General features: G+C 49.2%; 2 protein-coding genes across 8 annotated transcripts; one reads left to right on the top strand and one right to left on the bottom strand.

Annotated features, from left to right (window-relative positions):
• Window positions 1-483: 483 nt before the first annotated feature.
• On the bottom strand, window positions 484-5694 carry ZNF835 (zinc finger protein 835). Of its 7 annotated transcripts, none has more exons than XM_019716910.3 (4): window positions 5418-5694; window positions 4249-4339; window positions 3367-3457; window positions 484-2473 (listed from the first exon to the last, which is right to left on the bottom strand). In XM_019716910.3, the coding sequence occupies exon 4, from the start codon at window positions 2426-2428 to the stop codon at window positions 824-826; it is 1605 nt and encodes a 534-aa protein (XP_019572469.2). In that variant the 5' UTR covers window positions 2429-2473; window positions 3367-3457; window positions 4249-4339; window positions 5418-5694; the 3' UTR covers window positions 484-823. The 7 variants fall into 7 exon arrangements, with proteins under 7 accessions (XP_019572469.2, XP_019572470.2, XP_019572467.2 ...); XM_019716911.3 differs by having other exon boundaries at window positions 5447-5694; XM_019716908.3 differs by having other exon boundaries at window positions 5502-5694.
• On the top strand, window positions 4364-18872 carry LOC109437565 (olfactory receptor 13H1-like). The gene is given in 5 exon segments (XM_019716863.3): window positions 4364-4391; window positions 5545-5597; window positions 17925-18166; window positions 18168-18325; window positions 18328-18872. Coding segments are annotated over 5 exon segments (1026 nt in total).
• Window positions 18873-20244: the final 1372 nt, after the last annotated feature.

Below are 20244 nucleotides of genomic sequence, written 5' to 3'. Positions count from 1 at the left end.
TGAAGTTTGGATCAGAGGGAGGAGCCAGACTGTGTGGTCCATGACCCTAAGGACTCTAGGGCTGGGCGTGTTCAACTATTCTTCCAGTCAACTCAGTATTTCTTGAGGACTGTGTGTGGAGGCCTGAGCTGGGCGATGTCTGGGGCTCCAGGAGGAACCAGAATGTGTGGTCTCTGACCCTGAGAGGATCCAAGGCTGGTGCTAAGGATGTTCATCTACTATTCACTCAGTTACCTGGCCTACTAATTTATATCTCCCGAAGGCGTACTATGTGCTGAGACATGGGATGAGCAGTGTCTGGGGCACAGGCGGAAACCAACTGTGTGGTCCTTGACCCTGAATGACTAGATGCTGGGCTGTACTGCTATTCATTTTATCATCCAGCACTTCCTGAGGACCTACTGTGTGAGGCCTGTCCAGGAGGTGCCAGAAGTACAAAAGGCACAATCTCTCCTCCCAGATCCTCGCCAAAGGGACTGAACCTTTTATCCAATTTAATTTATTGAACCATTGCCTGCTCAATCATGAAATCAACAATTACAAGGCCAGCCGCAGACCCACAGGTACTTCTTTTGGTCTACTTTGGTGGGTCACGTTTATAATTTTGAATTAGGAAGGTGGCGGGGAATCCAGCAGATGTGGGGCGCAGTCCCAGCCCTGTGACATCCTCCCTAGAGCAACTCAGAGAGCTTCTCTGAGCCTCAGTTTCCTCTCCGGCAGCACCGGGATGAGAGGGTATCTCCCGCTAGTGCCGTGAGGTTGGCAATGAGCCGTGAAAGCGTTCACTCAGCAGAGTGCCAGGTACAGGAGGCCCCAGTCACAGTCATCTCTCATGCTGCTGGTCCCCAGCGGTTTTTGCAGGGTCACTACTGCTAACAGGCTTCTTCCCGTGCAAGCTCAGGTCTCCACTCAGGTGTGGCAGCCAGGTAGAGGTGTCCCCACACAGGCGGCGCTCGTGAGGCCTCTTGTCGGTGTGCGTCCTCTGGTGCCGAATGAGGGCGGAGGAGAAGCCAAAGGCCTTGCCGCAGGCACTGCATTCGTAGGGCCGCTCCCCCGTGTGCACGATGCGGTGCTGGATCAGGTAGGCTCGGTTGCGGAAGGCCTTGCCACACTCGGGGCACGCGTAGGGCCGCTCCCCGGTGTGCGTGCGTCGGTGCAGCGTGAGTGCGGAGCCCTGGCTGAAAGCCTTGCCGCAGTCCCCGCACAGGAAGGGCCTCTCGCCGGTGTGGATCTTCTGGTGCTGGAGCAGGGAGGACACGCGGCTGAAGGCGGCCCCGCACTCCAGGCACTTGTAGGGCCGAGCGCCCGTGTGCGCCAGGTGGTGCTGTGCCAGGTGCGAGCGGCTGCTGAAGGCGCGGCCGCAGTCCCCACACGCATAGGGCCGCTCACTCGTGTGCACACGCCGGTGCTGCGCCAGGTGCGCCACCTGCGTGAAGGCCTTGCCGCACTGTGCGCACGCGAACGGCTTCTCGCCTGTGTGGATGCGCCGGTGCCCCGCCACCGAGGCACTCTGACTAAAGGGCGCGCCGCACTCGGCACACGTGTATGGCTTCTTGCCTGTGTGCACGCGCCGGTGCTGCGCCAGGTGCGCCACCTGCGTGAAGGCCTTGGCACACTGGCCGCAGGCGTAGGGATGCTCAGCCGTGTGCGTGCGCCGGTGGCGCAGCAGCGCGGAGGAGAAGCGGAAGGCCTTCGCGCACTGCACGCAGGCAAACGGGCGCTCGCCTGTATGTACACGCTGGTGCTCCAGCAGGGCTGCGCGGCCGCGGAAGGCCTTGGCGCACTGGCCGCAGGCAAAGGGCCGCTCACCGGTGTGCATGCGCCGGTGCTGCACCAGGTGCGCCGGCCGCACGAAGGCCTTGCCGCAGTCCGGACACACGTGAGGCCGTTCGCCTGTGTGCGTGCGCCAGTGAGCTGCCAGGTAGGAGCCCTGGCGGAACGCCTTGCCGCACTCGGCGCAGGCGTGCGGCCGCTCGCCCGTGTGCACGCGCCGGTGCAGCGTCAGGTGCACGTGCTGGCTGAAAGCGCGCCCGCACTCCAAACACGCAAATGGCTTCTCCCCGGTGTGCGTCCTCCGGTGCAGGGTAAACGCTGAGCCGTACCTGAAGGCCTTGCCGCAGTCCTCACACTTCCAAGGCTTCCCGGGGCCTCCAGCATCTGCGCCCTTCCTCTTTGGGCTCTTTCCTTGGGCGCCGCGCCTCGGGGGCCCATGGGTGGCCTGAGTAACCGGAGGGGTCGGTCTGGTTCCCAGGACTCCGCTGAAGTCACCACGCTCCTGGGCGCCGTCGCCGGCAGGGTCCTCCTGGTGGGCCTCTGGCTTCACACAGCTTTCCGGGTTTTCCTGCTGGTCCTTAAGCTGACCATTGGGTGTCCAGGCTTCTCCCAACTTGGGGCTCTGGGGGGCAGCGACGGCCAGGAATCTTTCCATTCCTGCACTGAGCTGCTGCCTCGATTTCACATTTCGGTACCGGATCTGGAAGAAAGAAAACAAAACCAAAGAGGTTTGTCATTTGTCCTGGGCTAGAAAGGGCCCAGTGCAGGGTCCCAACCTCCGCACTGGTGACAGTCTGGGTCAGATCCTTCCGTCCTGGGACTTGTAGGATGTTGAGCAGCATCCCTGGACTCTACACACTGGACATCAGTAGTACTGCCCTCTCTGTGCCAACCCCAGGTGCCACAACCAAAAATGTCTCCAGACATTGCCAAGTGTCCTCTGGGGGGACAAGACCACCCCTAGTTGAGAATCACTGACTAAGTGGAACTGAAAACAATTTTAAAAGATCCCGCAGAAATATGAATCCTTTAGCTCTTAAATACAGCCTGTGGTGCTATGGACCAAAATGTGTCCCACCAAACCCATATGTGGAAGCCCAAACCCCTAATTTGAGGGTGTTCAGAGGTGGGGCCTTTGGGAGCTATTTAAGGTTAGAAGAGGACACGAGGGCAGGCTCCCCATGATGGATTATAAGAAGAGGAAGAGACCAGAGCTCTTCCTCATAAGAAGAGGAAGAGACCAGAGCTCACTCTGTCCACCATGTGAGGACACAGAGAGAGGGTGACCATCTGCAAGCTGGGAGGAGGGTTCTCACCAGAACTGGGCCGTGCTGGCATCCTGATCTCGGAATTCCAGCCTCCAGAACTGTGAGCAACACAGTTGTCTAAGCCACCAAGTCGATGGTATTTCGTTATGGTGGCCTGAGCTGACTAACACACCAAGAGGGACGGTTTCCTTTTCAGTAGAAAAATCAGTCCCCTCCACACATAGCGGAAAAAGCAGCCCCCACATTCCACACATAACACACTGCTGGAAAAACCACTGGCATTTTCCAGGAAAGCTGTAAACACATCCCGTGGCCCAGTACTTACATTTTCTGGAATGTGAGCACACGTGTGTGCCAGGAGGCGTATCTCGAGATTGTCTGTAATGGCCAGATACCAGAAACAATCCAACCGTCCACTAATGAGGGAAAGGACAACTAAATGGTACATTCACACGAACATCTCACAGCATAAATACAAATGACCGTCAGCTACTGCACCCGTTCAGAACCTCAAATACAGTGTTGGCAAACAAAGTAGAATGTAAAAGAATATATCAGGTATAATGCAATTTAGACTTAAAAACAGGCCAAACTAGACCATTTATTTTTTGGGTTAATGGAAGTATGTGGCAAAGGCTAACCACTCCACCCTGGCCCAGGCACATGCAGAGGTTGGTCCCTCCCCAGGTGGGGTGACTGGGAATCTGCTTAACAAAAGCCCCAGGTGACTTGTGGGCACAGGAACAGCTGTGCTGGTCTCAGCCACTCTGAAGCCAACACAGGAATATTATCATGGCAGCTGTAATAACTGGCACTCATTGGACACAGAGCTATGTGCCTGGTTCCCTTTAAGCTCTTGCTACTTATTAGCTCATTTATTCCTCAGAGGTCCCCAGAAGTGGTGATGCCAGACCACACTGGGGCTGCCTGGCACCAGACCTCATCCTCTACAATATCCCCACCTGCCTGGAACATGCACTGCTCCAGCCACAAGCCACCTCCCTGTTCCACAAATACACCAGGCGTGCTCCTGCCTCAAGCTTTTGCATTGGCCGTTCCATCTACCTGGAATGCTCTTCCCATAGCACAGGTCTCACTGAGAAAATGACTTCTGAGCAAACACCTGTAGTTTTGGTGCCACGCCCATAGGCAGTCCTGAGGCCCGTGTTGGGCCCAGCTGAGTCCCCAGAGCAGTAGTAGTACCCACCTTGTGGTCTTGGGAGCATCAGATCCTGTCCGTGTCACTTAGGCTGGGGTCCCGGTTCTAGCCACCATGCCTCCATGGGTCCAGTTGGCATCTGTGGGAGAAAGAAATAGGACCCATGAAGAAGGATTCTGGGGCAGACTCAGGTGGGTGGAGCCAAAATGCAGGGTAGTGTGTGTGTGTGTGTGTGTGTGTGTGTGTGTGTGTGTGTGAAGTGGATGTGGGGGGTAAACCCAGGATGGTCACACACACAAACAGGCACCTGAAGGGGAGACATAGACACACTCAGAGACAGACACACACATCATGTCACACAGACACACGGAGTCACATGCAATTACACCTTGGGGGCAGTCATGGCCCCGCACCCCGCCCTGGAACTCACATGCCCTTACCCGGCCACCCATATGCTGTGGCACACAGTCCTCCCCACACACAAGGTGGCAGGCAGGCTTGCACACTGCAGTCCATGCTTGCACATGCACAGGTAGCTACACACACACAGGCACACTGCCCTGTTCCACTCAGGCAGGCTACTCACTGTGTCACCACCCACAGTGGCACACCTGGAGTCACACCCAGTGGGTCAACCTTCACAGGTGTTCAAAGCCACATGTGTGCAGCTTTTTCCTCACACACAGAAGCACACACGCAGTGATGCCACACTTGCACAGTGTCTGCCATAAACACACCCTGTGACACACTTACACTGCCCTCCAGACGCAGTCACACTCAGGCATACACAGAATGACACAGGCACACCTCCGCCGCCCAGCTCCAGGATGGAAGGCACATGCACTGAGCCATCCTACACCTTTGCATACCCCTCACACGCAGAACAAGTTCCACACATGCCCAAAGTCACACATGGGCACAGGTCCCAAGGCACAGACACACTCATTAATGCATATGCCACCACGGTGCAAACACACAGTGACACGTGGGGACAGACTCTTATGCTGGGTCGCAGGAACAAGTTACACATCCGCAAGGGCACAAACTGTGAGTCACCCACACGCAAACATGTGTGAGGAATCACGTGCACGGGGCCTGAGCACGAAGTTGTGGAGTCTTGCAGGTGCAAACACGGTGACATACGGGGCAAGACTCAGATGCACACGCCGCTGGAATGACGAACGTACAGAGAGCCACAGACACGCACACATGCTCACTGGCAAACTCATTCGCGCGTGCCACACACCGCGCCTTCGCCTCCCGAGACCAGCTCGGGAGGCCTGGGGCGGCTGCTGCCGAACCTGGTGAGTTCAGGTCAGATTCTCCTCGATCTCTGGCCCGCAGGGCCCTCCGGTGACCTCTCGTCCCGCTGTGGCGCAGACGTGGAGATCACACAGGTAAAGAAGGCCGGCCGCCGGGGAAGGGCTGTAGCGCCAGGCGGGCGCGGACTGCGCGTGCGCTCTGAGAGTAGGACTAGCGCGCGGCTCCGAAGAACTACAACTCTGAGAAGGTGCCGCGCCGAGATCGCAGAAACTACAACTCCCAGAAGGCCGTGTGTCTGCACGAAGTGGGATGACGGGTCCCAGCGCCTAGGAATCCGGAGGAGGGGAGGACAGCTGGGGGCGGGACTTGGACGTGTCTCGAACTCCGCTTACAGTGGCCGGGGCTCAGAGTGGTGGGCTGGGCCAGTAATCTGAGGACGAGACTCTTCCTCAAGGAGGGGGCGCAGGTTTAGAAAAGAAGAATCTGAGGATCAGAGAAGCTAAGTGACTTACCTCAGGCCACACAGCACAGAAGGTGTTGGAGCTGGGGTTTGCAACCCACAGTTGACCATTAAGCCATGGAAGTCATTTGTCTCAGAATTTGATGTAATTCCAGTTCAGAGCAAAGATGACAAATCCATTGAGGTGGGCAAATGATTGCAATAGTTAACATGTACGTAGGATTTACTATTGGCTAGCCATTATTTTAAAGTGCTTCCTCTGAAAATTCTGTTACCTTTATAAAATTCTTTCCTTGGCCATTAGAAAAACAGGCACAAGATCATTTTTAGATCGTTGGGAAAACAGGACGTATGAACATAGAATGGGAAGACGGATGTATTTCACCAAAGTCAATGTATCATGGATTGTGAGACACCACACTATTTTATGTACCCCCAAGGCTGCCCATTAAGCCATCACACATGCTTTCTTTACATATCAAGTTTTTATTTTATATGTAGACCTAAAGAGGCATTGTGTATTTCCTCTCATCCTTCTGGAAGCTTCTGGTCTTGCTATGGTAAGAACATGCCCAGTGTCTCTCCAAGCCTGGGACTCATGGAGCACAGTCTGCCAGCTAATACACAGACCTGTGAGCATGAGAATAAAGATTATAGTTTTAAGCCACTGAATATTTCTTTTCTGGTTTAGTCTTTGAATATTTTAAAAATATATCTTACGTGCTCAGAAGACTGCAGTATTTTTGAACACTAAAAAGCCTCCCCCAGCTTCTGGAAATAAAAACCAGGAATTATTCAAATATAGGAAAGGACCTTTATACTTAGGTATATCATGAGGAAAAATGTTTTATTACGCTCATTTCATTACTCCATGGTTTAAAAAGTCAGGCAGGACACAGTGGGGAAGGCTTCTTCTTCTGCTTCACAGTGGGGCTTCATGTTGGGGTTGCTTGAACAGTTGGAGATGGCAGGATGACTCAGTTGGGGCCATACGTCTGGGTCTGGGCTCTTCTCCACGTGGTTCCTTTCGGGCTGGCCAGACATCTCCATGTGGCTCGTTTGGGCTTCCTCACAGCATGGTGGGCTCAGAGTGTAGGACTTCTTCTGTGGTAGTCCAGGGCTTCAACAGGAGTAGTCAGAAACAAGCCACAGAGTGGAGGTTTGTGGCAATGGCTGACTGAAACAGGCAGGGCCAAGAGATGAGGCTGAAGGTGTAGGCCACGTAATTCAGGTTCTTGTGGGCCGTACTGGAGCTTGCAGGCCATTCCTGAGGGTGGTAGGGAATCATTGTTGTGTTTTTTCTTTTCTTTTCTTTTCTTTTCTTTTCTTTTCTTTTCTTTTCCTTTTTTAAGCTGGAAGAGTCTGCATTTGTGATACTATGTGTCCTAGCCTGGTGTGAGGGCTGGGACTGTTCCCTAATGTTTTGGGTAATTCTTTCCCTGGGCTCAGGTCACTGCTCTGCTGAGTGCTCAAGAGGGCCCTCTGTGGAGCTATGGAGCCCTCTCTGTGTGGCTCTATCCTCTTCAGAACGCTTTCCTAAACCCCTGGCCACAGTGGTCTTCCTGGATGCTCAGCTCTGTCTCTTCAACTCTGGGGATCTGCAGGGCTCAGCCTAGACCCCTCCCCTTGCTGGGGCAGCTGTAGGGATCACCTCATTCATTTTGTACTTCTCAGTAATCACTGTCCATTGCAGCCTGATGTATTCTGCCTTAAAAACCACTATGTTTTCTATTTTGCCCCTCTTATGCTTGTTTCACAAGGGAGAGAAAATCTGATCCCTGTCACTCCCCTTGGCCAGAAGCAGAAGTACATCGTAAGTTTGGAATTCAAAATAGCCTTATTTTTTTTGTATTATTATTTTTAAAATTTTTAAATTATAGTTGACATGTAATATTGTATTAGTTTCAGGTGTAAAACATAGTGATGAGGCATTTATATAACTTACAAAGTGATCACCCATAAGTTTAGCACCCACCTGCCACCACCCATAGTTGTTACAATATTATTGACTTATTCCTTATGCTGTACTTTACATCCCCATGAAAAAAAATAGTCTTATTGTTGATAGAAAACAGTGGGAAGTAAGATTATATCAAATAATAGCAGAAATAGTCCCGATATATACTAGGAGAAATATTACTATTTTTTCTTTAGTGGAAAACAGTGATGATTCACTTCAATGATATATTATGTATAGTCATGATTAAGGGTTTATAGAATCTTGTCCACCCTTGCTGAAATCAGGAGAGTGGACATTGTCTTCAAAGAATGGACAATGGAAACAGCTCAAACATTCCATTCCTTTAAATATAATCTTTACAACCAATTTCTTCATAAAGTTATATTTACCTGTTATGGTTTGAATTGTGCCCCAATGATGTGTTGGCTTTGTAACCCTCAGTATGTTAGAATGTGACCTTATTTGGAGATGCGGCCTTCACAGAGGTAACCAAGTAAAAATGAGGTCCTTAGGGTGGGGCCTAATGCATTAGGACCGGTATCCTTATAAAAAGGAGAAATATGGATACAGAGAGAGGCATAGAAGGAAGACAATATGGAGACACACAGGGGTTAGCCATCCATCCACAAGCCACGGAAATAGGCCTGGCACAGGGAAGTCTCACAGCCCTCAGAAGGCACCAGTCCCGCTGACACCTCCATGTCAGACTAGCAGCCACCAGAACTGGGAGAAGATACATCTCTGTTGTTTAAGATGCCCAGTCTGTAGTCCTTTGTCAGAGCAGCCCTAGCCAACTAATTCAGAGGCTATAAATAACAAGCATTCTTATTTAATTTGCTGTGGGCTGGGTTCAGTTGAGCAGTTTTTCTAGCTTGGCTGGGCCCTCTCATGCACCTGTGGTCGCTGCTGAGCCATCTGGCACTGACTCATTTGAGCTGGCCTCTGCTGACTCTGCTCGTTCTGCTCCATGCGCTCTCTCATCCTCAAACAGGCCAGCCTGGGCTTGTAACACGGCTGCTGGGTGGGGTTTGGAGAGAGCTCGTGGGAACTGCAGGCTCGGCATGGCCACATTTTCACTTGCATGGCACCCTACTGGTCAAAGTGACCTACTAGTCCAGCCCGGATTCAAGGAGTGGGAAAACGGACACATTGCAAAGGATTCAAGGAATGGTGGAAAATTAGGGTCATTTTTTTCAATCTATTACACACACACACACACACACACACACACACACACACACACTTAAATATAATGAATCACATACAGTCTGGGCTCACACACACTTGTGTAATTGTACACCCTCCTCCTCTATAAAAAATGTGCAAGGGGTGGCCAGTTAGCTCAGTTGGTTAGAACATGGTGCTAGTAACACCAAGGCTGCCAGTTCAATCCCAGCATGGGCCACTGTGAGCTGTGCTCTCCTTAAAAAAAACAACATGCAAAGTTCTTCCAACTGCTCCTCAAGTGGTGTATTCCCAGACCTTTCCTATTAGGGTCAGCCCCTTTCAGATACAATTATTATCATGTCAAAAAGATATTTCTCGGAGCTGGCCCAGTGGCTCAGGTGGTTGGAGCGCCGTGCTCCTAATGCCGAGGTTGCCAGTTTGATTTCCACATGGGTCAGTGAGCTGCACCCTCTACAGCTAAGATTGTGAACAACAGCTCTCCCTGTAGCTGGGCTGCCATTAGCAGCTGGAGGTCAGCTCGCTGCCAGGGCTGCTGAGTGCCGCCATGGGCTGCTGTGTGCTGACGTGAGTGGCCGGCTGTCAGTATGAGTGGCCGGTAGCTGGCGAGAGCTGCTGTGAGCTGCTGTGAGTAGCTGACCAAGGACTGACTTTGAAATCTGGCCCAAGGGCCGGCCCAGTGACTCAGGTGGTTGGAGCACTGTACTCCTAATGCGCTGAGGTCACCGGTTCAATTCCCACATGGGTCAGTGAGCTGCATCCTCTACAGCTAAGATTGTGAAAAATGGCTCTTCCTGAAGGTGGGCTGCTGTGTGCTGCCATGAGCAGCCGGGCCAGCATGAGTGGCCGGCAGCTGGCGAGGGCTGACCCAGTGACCAACGGCCTCAGCCGTGGGGAGTGCAAGGCTCATAACACCAGCATGGGCCAGGGAGCTGTGTCCTACACAACTAGACTGAGAAACAACGGCTTGAACCAGAGTGGAGGGGGAGAGGCGGAAGAAAGTGGGGGGGAAAAGATATTTCTCAGTGTGATTCGATTCTCTCTACTCCTTATGGGTAAAAGAAATCCAAAGCTGATGTGTGCAATGAATTACACCTTATATTGACTTAGCCATTCCTCAGTTTAAAGATGGGTGATAAAATAAGTCAGGTGGGTCAGGATCCTCCAGAGAAACAGAATCAGTAGTATAGATATAGATATAAATATATAGATAGAGACTTCTCTATATATGTAGGTGTTTATATCCACCTGTCTTTCTATAATATCTGTGGAAAGACTAAGGTTTATTTTAACAAATTGGCTCCCATGGCTGTGGGAACTGGAAGGTCTACAGTCTGTGGGGCTGGCAGTCAGGCTGGGAACTCAGGCAGGAGCTGATGCTGAAGTCTTGAGACAGAATTTCTTCTTCCTCCAGGAAACCTCAGTTTTTACCCTTAAGACCTTCATCTGATTGGACAAGGCCCACCCACATTACCAAGGGTAATCATTACTTAGAGCAAATGGACCATCTATAAAATACCTTCAGAGCAATACCTGAATTAACATTTGATTTAAATACTGATGCTACAGCCTGGCCAAGTCAACGTGCAAAACTAACCATGACAGGAACCCCACCCCACCCCAGCCCCCCAGGGAAAGTGGGTAGAAAGGGGAGGCATAGATAGAAGTGACAGAGAAAGACAGATGAGATAAATGTTAGCTCTAATTATTATTAGAAAATCACCAGTAAGTCATATTTAAAAGTAAAAAGGAAATAAACCAAATGTGAACGATGATAAATGTAATTTTGACCTTCAGTCACCTCCAAAGAGGTGTACCCCACAGTTTCTCGAATGTGGTGGTGTGTCAAGCTTGATTGAATCAGAGGAGGGCACTGTGGCATCTTGGAAAGAATAACACCTGCTCAAAGCCTTTCCCTTAAAAATGGGGGGAGGGGGCGATTCCAATGGAAGGTTCTGAGATCAAGAGAAAGGGTAGGGGAGGCAAAGAGGACACTCTACGTGGGTTGGAGTCCTCAGTCCCTTAGGCCCAGGAAATGCGGTTTTTGGTCCCCCTCCCCCAGTCTTTGCAAATGGGCTCCTGGAAGCGCAAGAAGACACTCGAAATGGACACGTTTTCCTGAACACAATTTTGTAAGAGTGAAAAGGGACATGATTTTCAAAGAACACCACGCTCCTGTACCCTCACCTCTCTAGGGCCTGGGTCCAGCGCGTGGGAAGGTAGAAGAGATAATGGTTGTCATGACGACATGGGTGCGATGAGTCTGGCTTCGCTGTCCTGATGCGTTCTCTTTAGCCTGTGGAGGGCTGATCCACCTTGCGTGCTAATGAGGCAGTGCGGCTGCCTGGTGGTTAGGAGCCCAGGTGCTTGCGTTGCCTAGGACCTAAGTCCTGATTCCACCATCGCCCAGCAGAGCGGCCTTGGACACACTATTTAGCCTTCCTGTGTCTCCCTTCTTATGGGGAGAGGAAGGGCGATAGCCCCAGGGATGAAATGCTCACCGCTAATGTAAAAATTATATTCCATTCCATCCTATTTTATTTCATTACAAATATGCTGGTGGTGATCAAGGAGATCCATTCCATGAACCCCTAATATAAACAGTCCCACGGATTAAAGGCACTGCTTCAGAGACAGCCGGGCAACACTGTGGCTGAAAGTGCGGACAAAGGAGCTGGTCTGCTGTCCTTTAGCTTCTGGCTGGTCCATTTACAGCTGTGTGACTTTGGTTGAGCTCCCTTAGCTCCTGTGCCTTAGTTTCCCCTATGTGTAAAATGAGGATGAGACTGGCAATGGCACCCACCTCTTACGAGTGTCCTGCAAATTAAAGTACCTGGAACGGGGTCCGAGGACGTGCCATATAGGAACCACTGCGGTGCTGTGGCCGTAGACACGCCTCCTGTAGGATGTCCCCTTTACCTAAAGTGCACCCCATCCCACCAGGAAACTTATCGAGTTGAGTTAAAATGGCTTAATTGACATAATGCCATATTCTGTAGACCTTTGATTAAATGTTTATTAACTTAAATTTTGCCTTTAAATTTTTTTTGAAACCAATATACTTTATTATAACATTTCATTTTAAAGATAGAGAAAAATAGGGCAAGAGCAGAGAATGTGGTTCAGAGACACATGTATTTTTAAACTATTAGCTTCCTAGGGCTGTCATACAAAGTGCCACAAACTAAATGGCTTAAACAACAGAAATCTATGGTTCCACAGCTCTGGAGGCCGGAAGCCCGAGACCAAGGTCTCAGCAGGCAGGGCGTTTCGCCCTCTGAAGGTGCCAGGGAAGGACGTGCTGGAGGCTTCTCTCCCAGCTTCTGGTAGTCCCTTGGCTTGTGGCAGCACAACCCATCTTCACCCTGTGTGGCATTCTCCCTGTGGGCCTGTTTCTGCCTCCAAATTTGTAAGGACTCTAGTCATGTTGGATTAGGGCCCACCCTTCTCCAGTGTGACATCAACTACTTCCCGTGGTGCTGGGGGTCAGGACTTCAACACAGGACAGATGGCCACACGTGGGTTGAAGCCATGGGGGCACCTGAGCCTACTGTCTTCCAGTTGCTTCTTAGCCAATAATAAAGCAAACTCATCTGGAGAGTGAGAATGGGGAGGAAGGACAATAGCCCTGGGAGAGCACGGTGCATGAATATTCATGAGGGAGAGCAGAGTGGGCGGAGCTAGGACCCCACTGGGGTGGCTGCCAAGAGCACTCAGAACCCACCTGTCTCGTGAGTCCTCACGAATTTCACATGAGAACTATCAGTGGGGCGAGTGTTAGTTTCTTAGGGCTGCTGTACCAAAAACCCGCAAACGGAGTGGCTTAAACAACAGAAATTCATTCTCTTGCAAATCTGAGATCACAGGGCTGTCAGCAGGGTTGGCTCCTTTGGTTCCATGCATCTCTCCCAAAAAATTATTAGCACAATCCCGTGTCTAACTGTAATTTCGTTTAGCCGTTTTTGGACTTTATACACATGGATTCACACACCAGATGCTCTTCATTATTTCGTTCAACACATTTGTGAGAGTTAACTGTGTTGTTGCACGCAGGTGTCATTTGGTCATTTTTATTGCTTTTTTGGCCCAAATTTTTCATATGTTTTTGTATTAATGGACGTTTGTGTGGTTTCTTGTTTGATGCTGCTATAAACATTCTCGTACCTGTCTCAGGGCTCAGGTCCCTGCATTACCATCAACTACACCCGTAGGCATGGAGTCACTTTGTCACAGAATTTGTGTATGTTAAACTTACGTAGATGCTGCCAGATTTATTGCCATAGCTGACCAATTAGCATTTCCAGCAATAGTGAATGAATATTGCCATATATGTTCTATTCCAAAACTTGGTCATAAGCGCTGTTTTGATGTTAACTGTATTAGGAGGGTTTGTGGTAATATCTCATTGCATTATTCTGTTGCATTTCCCAGATTGCTAATGAGTTTGTGGATTTTTTTTTCACATATTGAATGTCCTCCTCTGTTCTGATGTGCTAGTTTAAATTTCTTCCCCAGTGTTTTCTGTTGAAATTTTTTCCACTCTTTCTTTGCCTCAAAGGAGTTATTTCTATGTTCAGGATGATGAACACAGAAATATATGTGCCGCAAATAATTTCCCACGCTGTATTTTGACTTTTCATTTCCTTATTTTTTTGATAAATAGAGTACTTGGTTTTAATGTAGTCAAGTTTCTCAGTTGCACTGGTTTTAGTCTAAACATACTCCAAAGCAATGTATCTCATATTATCCTCTAAGAGTTTTTACTGTTTTTGATGTTTTTTGACGTTTACTTTTTTCTTTAGATGGAACATAATTTTAAGAACGGTTGGAGACTGAGAATATTTCATGTTATCTCTTAATAGTAGTAAATTGGACTAAAACCATTTATTGAAAACATCATTCTTTCTTCACTTCTCTGTTATGCCGTTTTGTGTCCTATAAACTAAAGAAACATTTATATGTCGTTAGTTGCTTTGCTAGTTCATTGGTCAGATTTCCTCATTGTTATTTCTGTAGCTTTGAAGCCAGCACTGCTTTCCATTAGAGTTGATCCTTTTATTCCCACATAAATTTTCAATTCAGTTTGTCTACTTTCCCACAGACTTATACAAGCAAACATATGCACTTGTGGGATTTTGACTATGATGGCATAAAATCTGCAAACTAATATAGATAAAAATGAAAACTGAAAATGATTGACTATTCAGATTCACAACATGCTTCCATTTATGTAGGTTCTCCTTAATTTCTTCTTCTAAATTTAATTTAACTTTTAAATAAAAATTGTATATATGTAAGGCTTACAACAGTGATTTGATAGACACACCCACAGAGAAAAGGTGACGCCAGTCAAGCTAGTTAACACATCATCTCCTCATAAAGTGACTTTTTTGTGGATGTGATGACAACACCTAAAATCTTCTCTCGCAGTGAGCTTCTGGTATTCACTGCAGTCCTCATGCTGCCCATGAGATTTAGACATTCATCCTACGTAACTGCAGCTGTCCACTAGCACCTTCCCACGTCCCGCCCCCGGCAACCACCGTTCTACTCCCTGCTTCTACATATTCAACATTTTTAGATTCCACATACAAGTGAGATCATGCAACTTCTTTCATAAAGCTTTGCTTTTGTTTCTTTGGGGCCCCCAACCAACCAAATAACCAACTACAAAGAGGGATTTTTTAAAACCAGGGGTAGAGTCCAGCCTTCTCAATACCTCTGGACAAACCAAAGCCCAGAGAACAGCAATGTGCTATCCCAGAGTCACAAATAGGCTGACCAATCCTCCTGGTATTCCCAGTGCTGAGAAGTTTCTGGGACACAGGACTTCCCTAGCTAAAAGGGGGCCATCTTGGGAAAACTGGTTGGTCACCCTAAATGTTGGAGAGGCCTTATTTTTCTTTGGCCAGTGCTCATTTTTGTCTGCGTTCATGACAGAGTCGTCTTGTTTGTGTCTCATGCATCACAGTCACAGAATGGCCTTGTCAGTGTGTTGTGAAATTATGGATGTGCCGCAGGGGAACACCAGGATTTAGCTGGCTGCCAGGCCAGCTCCTGTGTGTCAAGGGCTAAATCTGTCTTTCTCAGATTAAAGTCACAGGCAATCTTCTCACTGCCAGTGCAGGAACCCTATTGGGGTCACACTAGCTGGGATTTCACTGTCCACTTCACACATAAAGGATGTGACTCTCAGAAAGGCCCCATAACCCTCTCCTGGTGTAGCTAGGACGACATCCACATATCCAGACGTAGTTTCCACCTGCACTCACCTGCATACACACAGCAGCACAGATTCTGGTGGGAGGGGGGAATCCACTCACCAAACTTTCCCTTTAATGACTTAGAGGGACCCAGAAAGTTTTCATTTTTCCAAAATCTCAGTCCAATCTTCTGCTAATGAGCATGGGGTCCCGAGGGGGTGCCCTGAAACCTCCAGAGATGGCAAGGGGAAGGGGCTTCCAATTACCCAGTTCTCTCTGCTTCCTCAGTTCTTCCCCTGCCTCAGCTCCATCCTTAGGAGATTGAGGGGGAGACTGGAGGGGAAGATAAAGAGATCCTTTTTCTCAGGGATACTGCTTGAGGAAGTCCTGGGATCCAAGACTTTCTATATGGGCCTCCTTGGGATTATCTTCTTATTCACCGCTAAGTTGGAGAGAATCCTGAAACCTGTTTGTGTGTGGTGTCCTCATGGCAGGAAAGGGTGAAGTTCCTGGATTAGACCCTGCTCCTGCCAGGTATGTGGTTGGGTGTGTGAGAAACAATGTTACACCAGATACAGCTTCATCTCTCCACCCATCCATGCTTCCTCCCTTCCTTCCATCCATCATCCATCCATCCATCTATCCATCCTTCCATCCTTTTCCCTCTGCCTGGCATACCCTTCCGTCTCCTTCCTGGCCATGGTAACAGAATCACTTTTTCCCTCCCAATACACTTCCTTAGGAAGCATTTTTGTCCCCTCAGATTAAGGCAAGCATTTTTCCCTCTCATATCAGAAACTCAAATTCCTACAAGTACTAGGGAGGTATTATAGTATTCCCATTGTACTCCCTTGTCCTACTTACAGGTATGTCCTCTCTCGTCCCCTTCAAATGAGTGTTCGAGTTGGATGTCAAGTCAAAGGAGGAGATAAATGTACACACGTATTTTCTCCCTCATTAAAAAATATTGTAGCCCATTCACTGTTCTCTCCCTCATTGTAGCATACCCACTATTCTCGCCCTAATTACTGCCTTCACCAAACTCACTCTTCCTTCCTTTTCATTTAACAATATCTCAGAAATCCATTTATATCAGCATAGGAAGTTTCCTTATCCTTGTCATTTCTGCATAGTATTCTGTGTTATGGATAGACTGTAATTTCTTTACCTGGTCCCCTATTTATGGATACCTAGGATAGTTTCCCACCTTCTGAAATACAGCCCAGTACTTACATATTTCTTTTAATGTAGTTGAAACTAGTCCTGCTAATCTCTCATTTTGCACGTGTGATCACATCTGTAGGACAAATCACGTCTGTAGGAGTTCGGAACTGTTAAAGTTACATATAGCTTGTCAGGGAAGGGAGCAGAGTGGGAGCACAGCAAGGTCTCTGGGTGTTCCGAGAGCAGTGGCAGCCCCTTGGTTCATAGAGGGAAAGGTAGAAGAGGCAGGTTTATTCTGCCTGCAGCTCTCCTCTCACCTGATCCCCCAACTAGCCTCTCCACATATTGGGGCAATTCTTCCCATTTTCCCGGTGAGGAGCTGAGACCAGGAGCAGAGAAGAGAGTTGGTGATGGTGACAATGGCTTCATAGCATGGTGACTCTTTGTGTGAGGTGGGCACTACCATCAACCCCCTTCTTAGGGGACCCTTTTCCTTAAAGATATTCAAATTAATTCCTCATCAGAAAGACCAGCCTGGTACCCCTTCCATGCTCAGTTCCTGTGATATCCCACGGCAGGGTTTGAGGGTTTGATTTATTTGTATGCCTGTTGTCTATATTCCCAACTCTGCTCCTAAACGGAATCATTGTGATCTCAGGCACATTACTTTATTACTTGTCCCTACACCTAGAACAGACTCTTAGGAAATGGGTGATAAACATTTGTGTGCTGAATCTGTGAGTGAATGAATGGCAGGCCTTGCTGTTTTTTGATTTCCTTTACGTCTCCACTTTGCTCTTAATATTTAATTTACTTTTTTTTCTTTTAGGTTTCCTTTGTATATGCATTGTGCTGTTAATTTATGTTAAATATCTCTATTTTAAATATGGCGATCTCTAAATGATTTTAAGTGTTTTCATTGTGAATAAGTAAGCCAATTAAGCATAAATGTGAGCCAACGTTGCACACTAGTGTTACTTTTCAAGTTTTTCTTTAGGTTGTCAACGTCTGCAGGGCAGAGCCTGTTTTCCTTGTTCTTCATTGTAATTCCATTGCCTGGGGTAGAGTCTGGACCTGGTTAGTAGCTGCTCACAATTATTGAGTGAATGAATCCATTGAAGAAGCAACGAGTGAGTCTATCCATAGATGGATTCGTGAGTGAATGACTCAATTATAAATAAGTGAAGGAAAGACCCCATTCACCAGTATGTGAAAGAACAAATGAATGAATGGCGCAATCCATCCATCTACAAATCAGTGAATGGTTATGTGACGGAATAAGCCGATGCGTGCTGCTGAATGGTAGACTGTACCAAGCAATATTTCCAGCAAGGGACCTGGTGACACAGGGGTGGCGGGAGAATAACCTGTGGAGCCGGGCCCCGGGACACATGTATGTTGGTGCCTTCAAAGAGTCAAAACTTTATTAATATACAAAGCAGCCAGTTTCTGGACACACTCTCACGATGACCCATGTCTTCCCGCCCAGCTAGTGTTTCAGATGGACATAGGCAGACAGAACAGCTCGGAGGAGGTCTCCTTCATCCTGCTCAGGCTCTCCCCGTACCCACGGGCCCAGACCACCTTCCTCTGCCTGCTCCTCATGTCCCACGTCGTCACGCTTTTGGGGAACAGCCTCATCCTGCTCCTGATCCGCTCTGATCCCCAGCTCCACAGGCCCATGTACTTCTTCCTCAGCAGCCTCTCCTTCCTGGACATGTGCTACACCACACAGTGTGCCCCAGATACTTGTCAGCTGCTTGGTGGCCAGTCCCGTCATCCCACTAGGACAGTGCGTGGCCCAGATGGCCAGGGGACTCGATCTGGGTATTGTGGAATGCCTCCTGCTGGCCGCCATGGCTTATGATCGCTGTGTGGCCATTGGTGACCCCTGCACTACGCTGTGCGCATGGGGCCCTGCATGTGCTGCCTGTTGTCTGGGACCTTGTGGACTGCTGCCTTCCTGCTGACTGTGGTCCCCGTGCTGACCATGCCCTTGGAGTTCTGTGGCCACCACGTCATCAACCATTTCTCGTGTGAGCTCCTGGCCCTGCTCAAGCTCACTTGCTCTGACCTGCACTTCTACAAATCGCTCGTGGTAGGCACCAGTGCCCTGACCCTGCTGGCTCCTTGTGCCTTCATTGTGGCCTCCTACGGAAGGATCCTCGTGGTCATGCTGCGGATGCACTCCACGGAGGGCTGTGGCAAGGCCTTCTCCACATGTGGCTCTCACCTCACGGTGGTGGCCCTCTTCTATGGCACGGCCATCTCCATGTATACGACGCCTCAAAACAAGACCATGAGTGATAGAGACAAGGTCGTTTCCATGTCCTACAGAGTCCTCACCCCTATGCTGAACCCCTTCATCTACAGCCTGCAGAACAAGGACATGAAAGGGGCTTTCGGGAGGCTCCTGGGGAAGAAGACTGACTCCTAAGATGAGGTGCTGAGGGGAGGAGACACAAACTTACATTCAGATTGCCTACTCTGGGCTGTGACTGTGAGTTACTTGTTGGCAACAATTCTATGGAGGCTGTTTTATACACACACGCACACACACTTTAAAAAAGGGATCCTATACTATCTTCTCTGAGGAAGTGAAACAAGAGCTTGGGCTCAGTGTGTGTGTGTGTGTGTGTGTGTGTGTGTGTGTGTGTGTGTGTTTGTGTGTGTGTGTGTGTGTGTGTGTGTGTGGTGTCAAGGAGACTGTTCTAGAAATTCTCAATAGCTGAAGGGGAAAAAGGATGAATGGTCTTATCTGTTCATGGCCTGCCCCATGCTTGTCCATTCCAGGCCCTGGTGCTGAGAGAGCAGGGGTGGGGACCAGAGTCCTGAGCCCTGCTGTTCCCACAATGGACTGACATCAGCCACTGGTCCTGAGGAGGGAGAAGAAGGGTGAGAAGGAGGGAAAGGAAAGAGAAGCCAGGGGAAAAGTTGGAGGATGATGGGAGATGCCGGGAGAGAAAAGCAGGAAGCTGAGGAGAAGAAAGATGAGGCAGAGGGACAGCACGAGACGAGGTGGAGAGACTAGTAGAGAAACCTGTGGGGAGAGGGGAAGCTGAGGATGGTAGGGGTCATGAGAGTGGTAGGGAGGGAAGGAAAGAAAGGTGGCCAAGAGAGGAGACAGAACGCATGAAAATGAGGGTTAGGCAGAGGGAAAAGAAGGAGAAAGGCATGGAGACAAATAAAAATAGAAGGGAAGCAGAAAAGTGAGAGACTAAGGAAGGAAGAGAGGGAAGAGGGAGTGAGACAGAGAAATGAAAGACTCAGTGAAGGGATTTACAGCAGGTGACGTGGGGCAGAGTGGGGGCGGCAAGCAGAGAAAATAAAGCAGGGATAAATAGAAATGAAAGAAAAATGTGGACTACAGAAGCAAAGGACAGAGCGAGAATATGAACAGACCTCTTGATACCAAGAGGAAATGCAGGAGAGAGAAGTGGGAATGAGAGGGAGAGGAGGTGCTGCTCTGACACTGGTCCTGAGCTCTCGGAGGAGCGCACCCTCCTCCCGACACAATGGACAGGGGCACCTTGTGACTTAATGTTGGGAGTTCACAGAGTCCTGAAGCACAACTGTGGACCTCAGGTTAGCAGTGCTCGCTTGGTACACGGAGTGGAAGAGGAGATTTCAGCAATGGAGGAATATGACAGGAGAGTGGAGAAAGGAAGGCAGCAAGAGCAAAAGAGGGGAAAGAAAAGAGGGACAGAGCTGGGCAGAGTGTTGTGTAAAGGACCCCTGGGCTTATGTTTGGGTGTGAGGGTCATGACCCATGGGGGAATGGGCTCTGTGACCCCTCACACACACACACA

This window comes from Rhinolophus sinicus, chromosome 8 (assembly GCF_057876585.1).
Source record: "Rhinolophus sinicus isolate RSI-liver-muscle chromosome 8, RSI-T2T, whole genome shotgun sequence".
Taxonomy (NCBI): domain Eukaryota; kingdom Metazoa; phylum Chordata; class Mammalia; order Chiroptera; family Rhinolophidae; genus Rhinolophus; species Rhinolophus sinicus.
This window is presented reverse-complemented; position numbering and strand designations above follow the sequence as displayed.

Bases quoted from the DNA above. Each gene is read 5' to 3' on its own strand.
- ZNF835 (XM_088800459.1), bottom strand. From the start codon at position 3,489: ATGTACCATTTAGTTGTCCTTTCCCTCATTAGTGGACGGTTGGATTGT. The intron at 2,474-3,366 runs GTAAGTACTGGG...TCTTTCTTCCAG, and splicing joins GTGCTCACATTCCAGAAAAT to ATCCGGTACCGAAATGTGAA.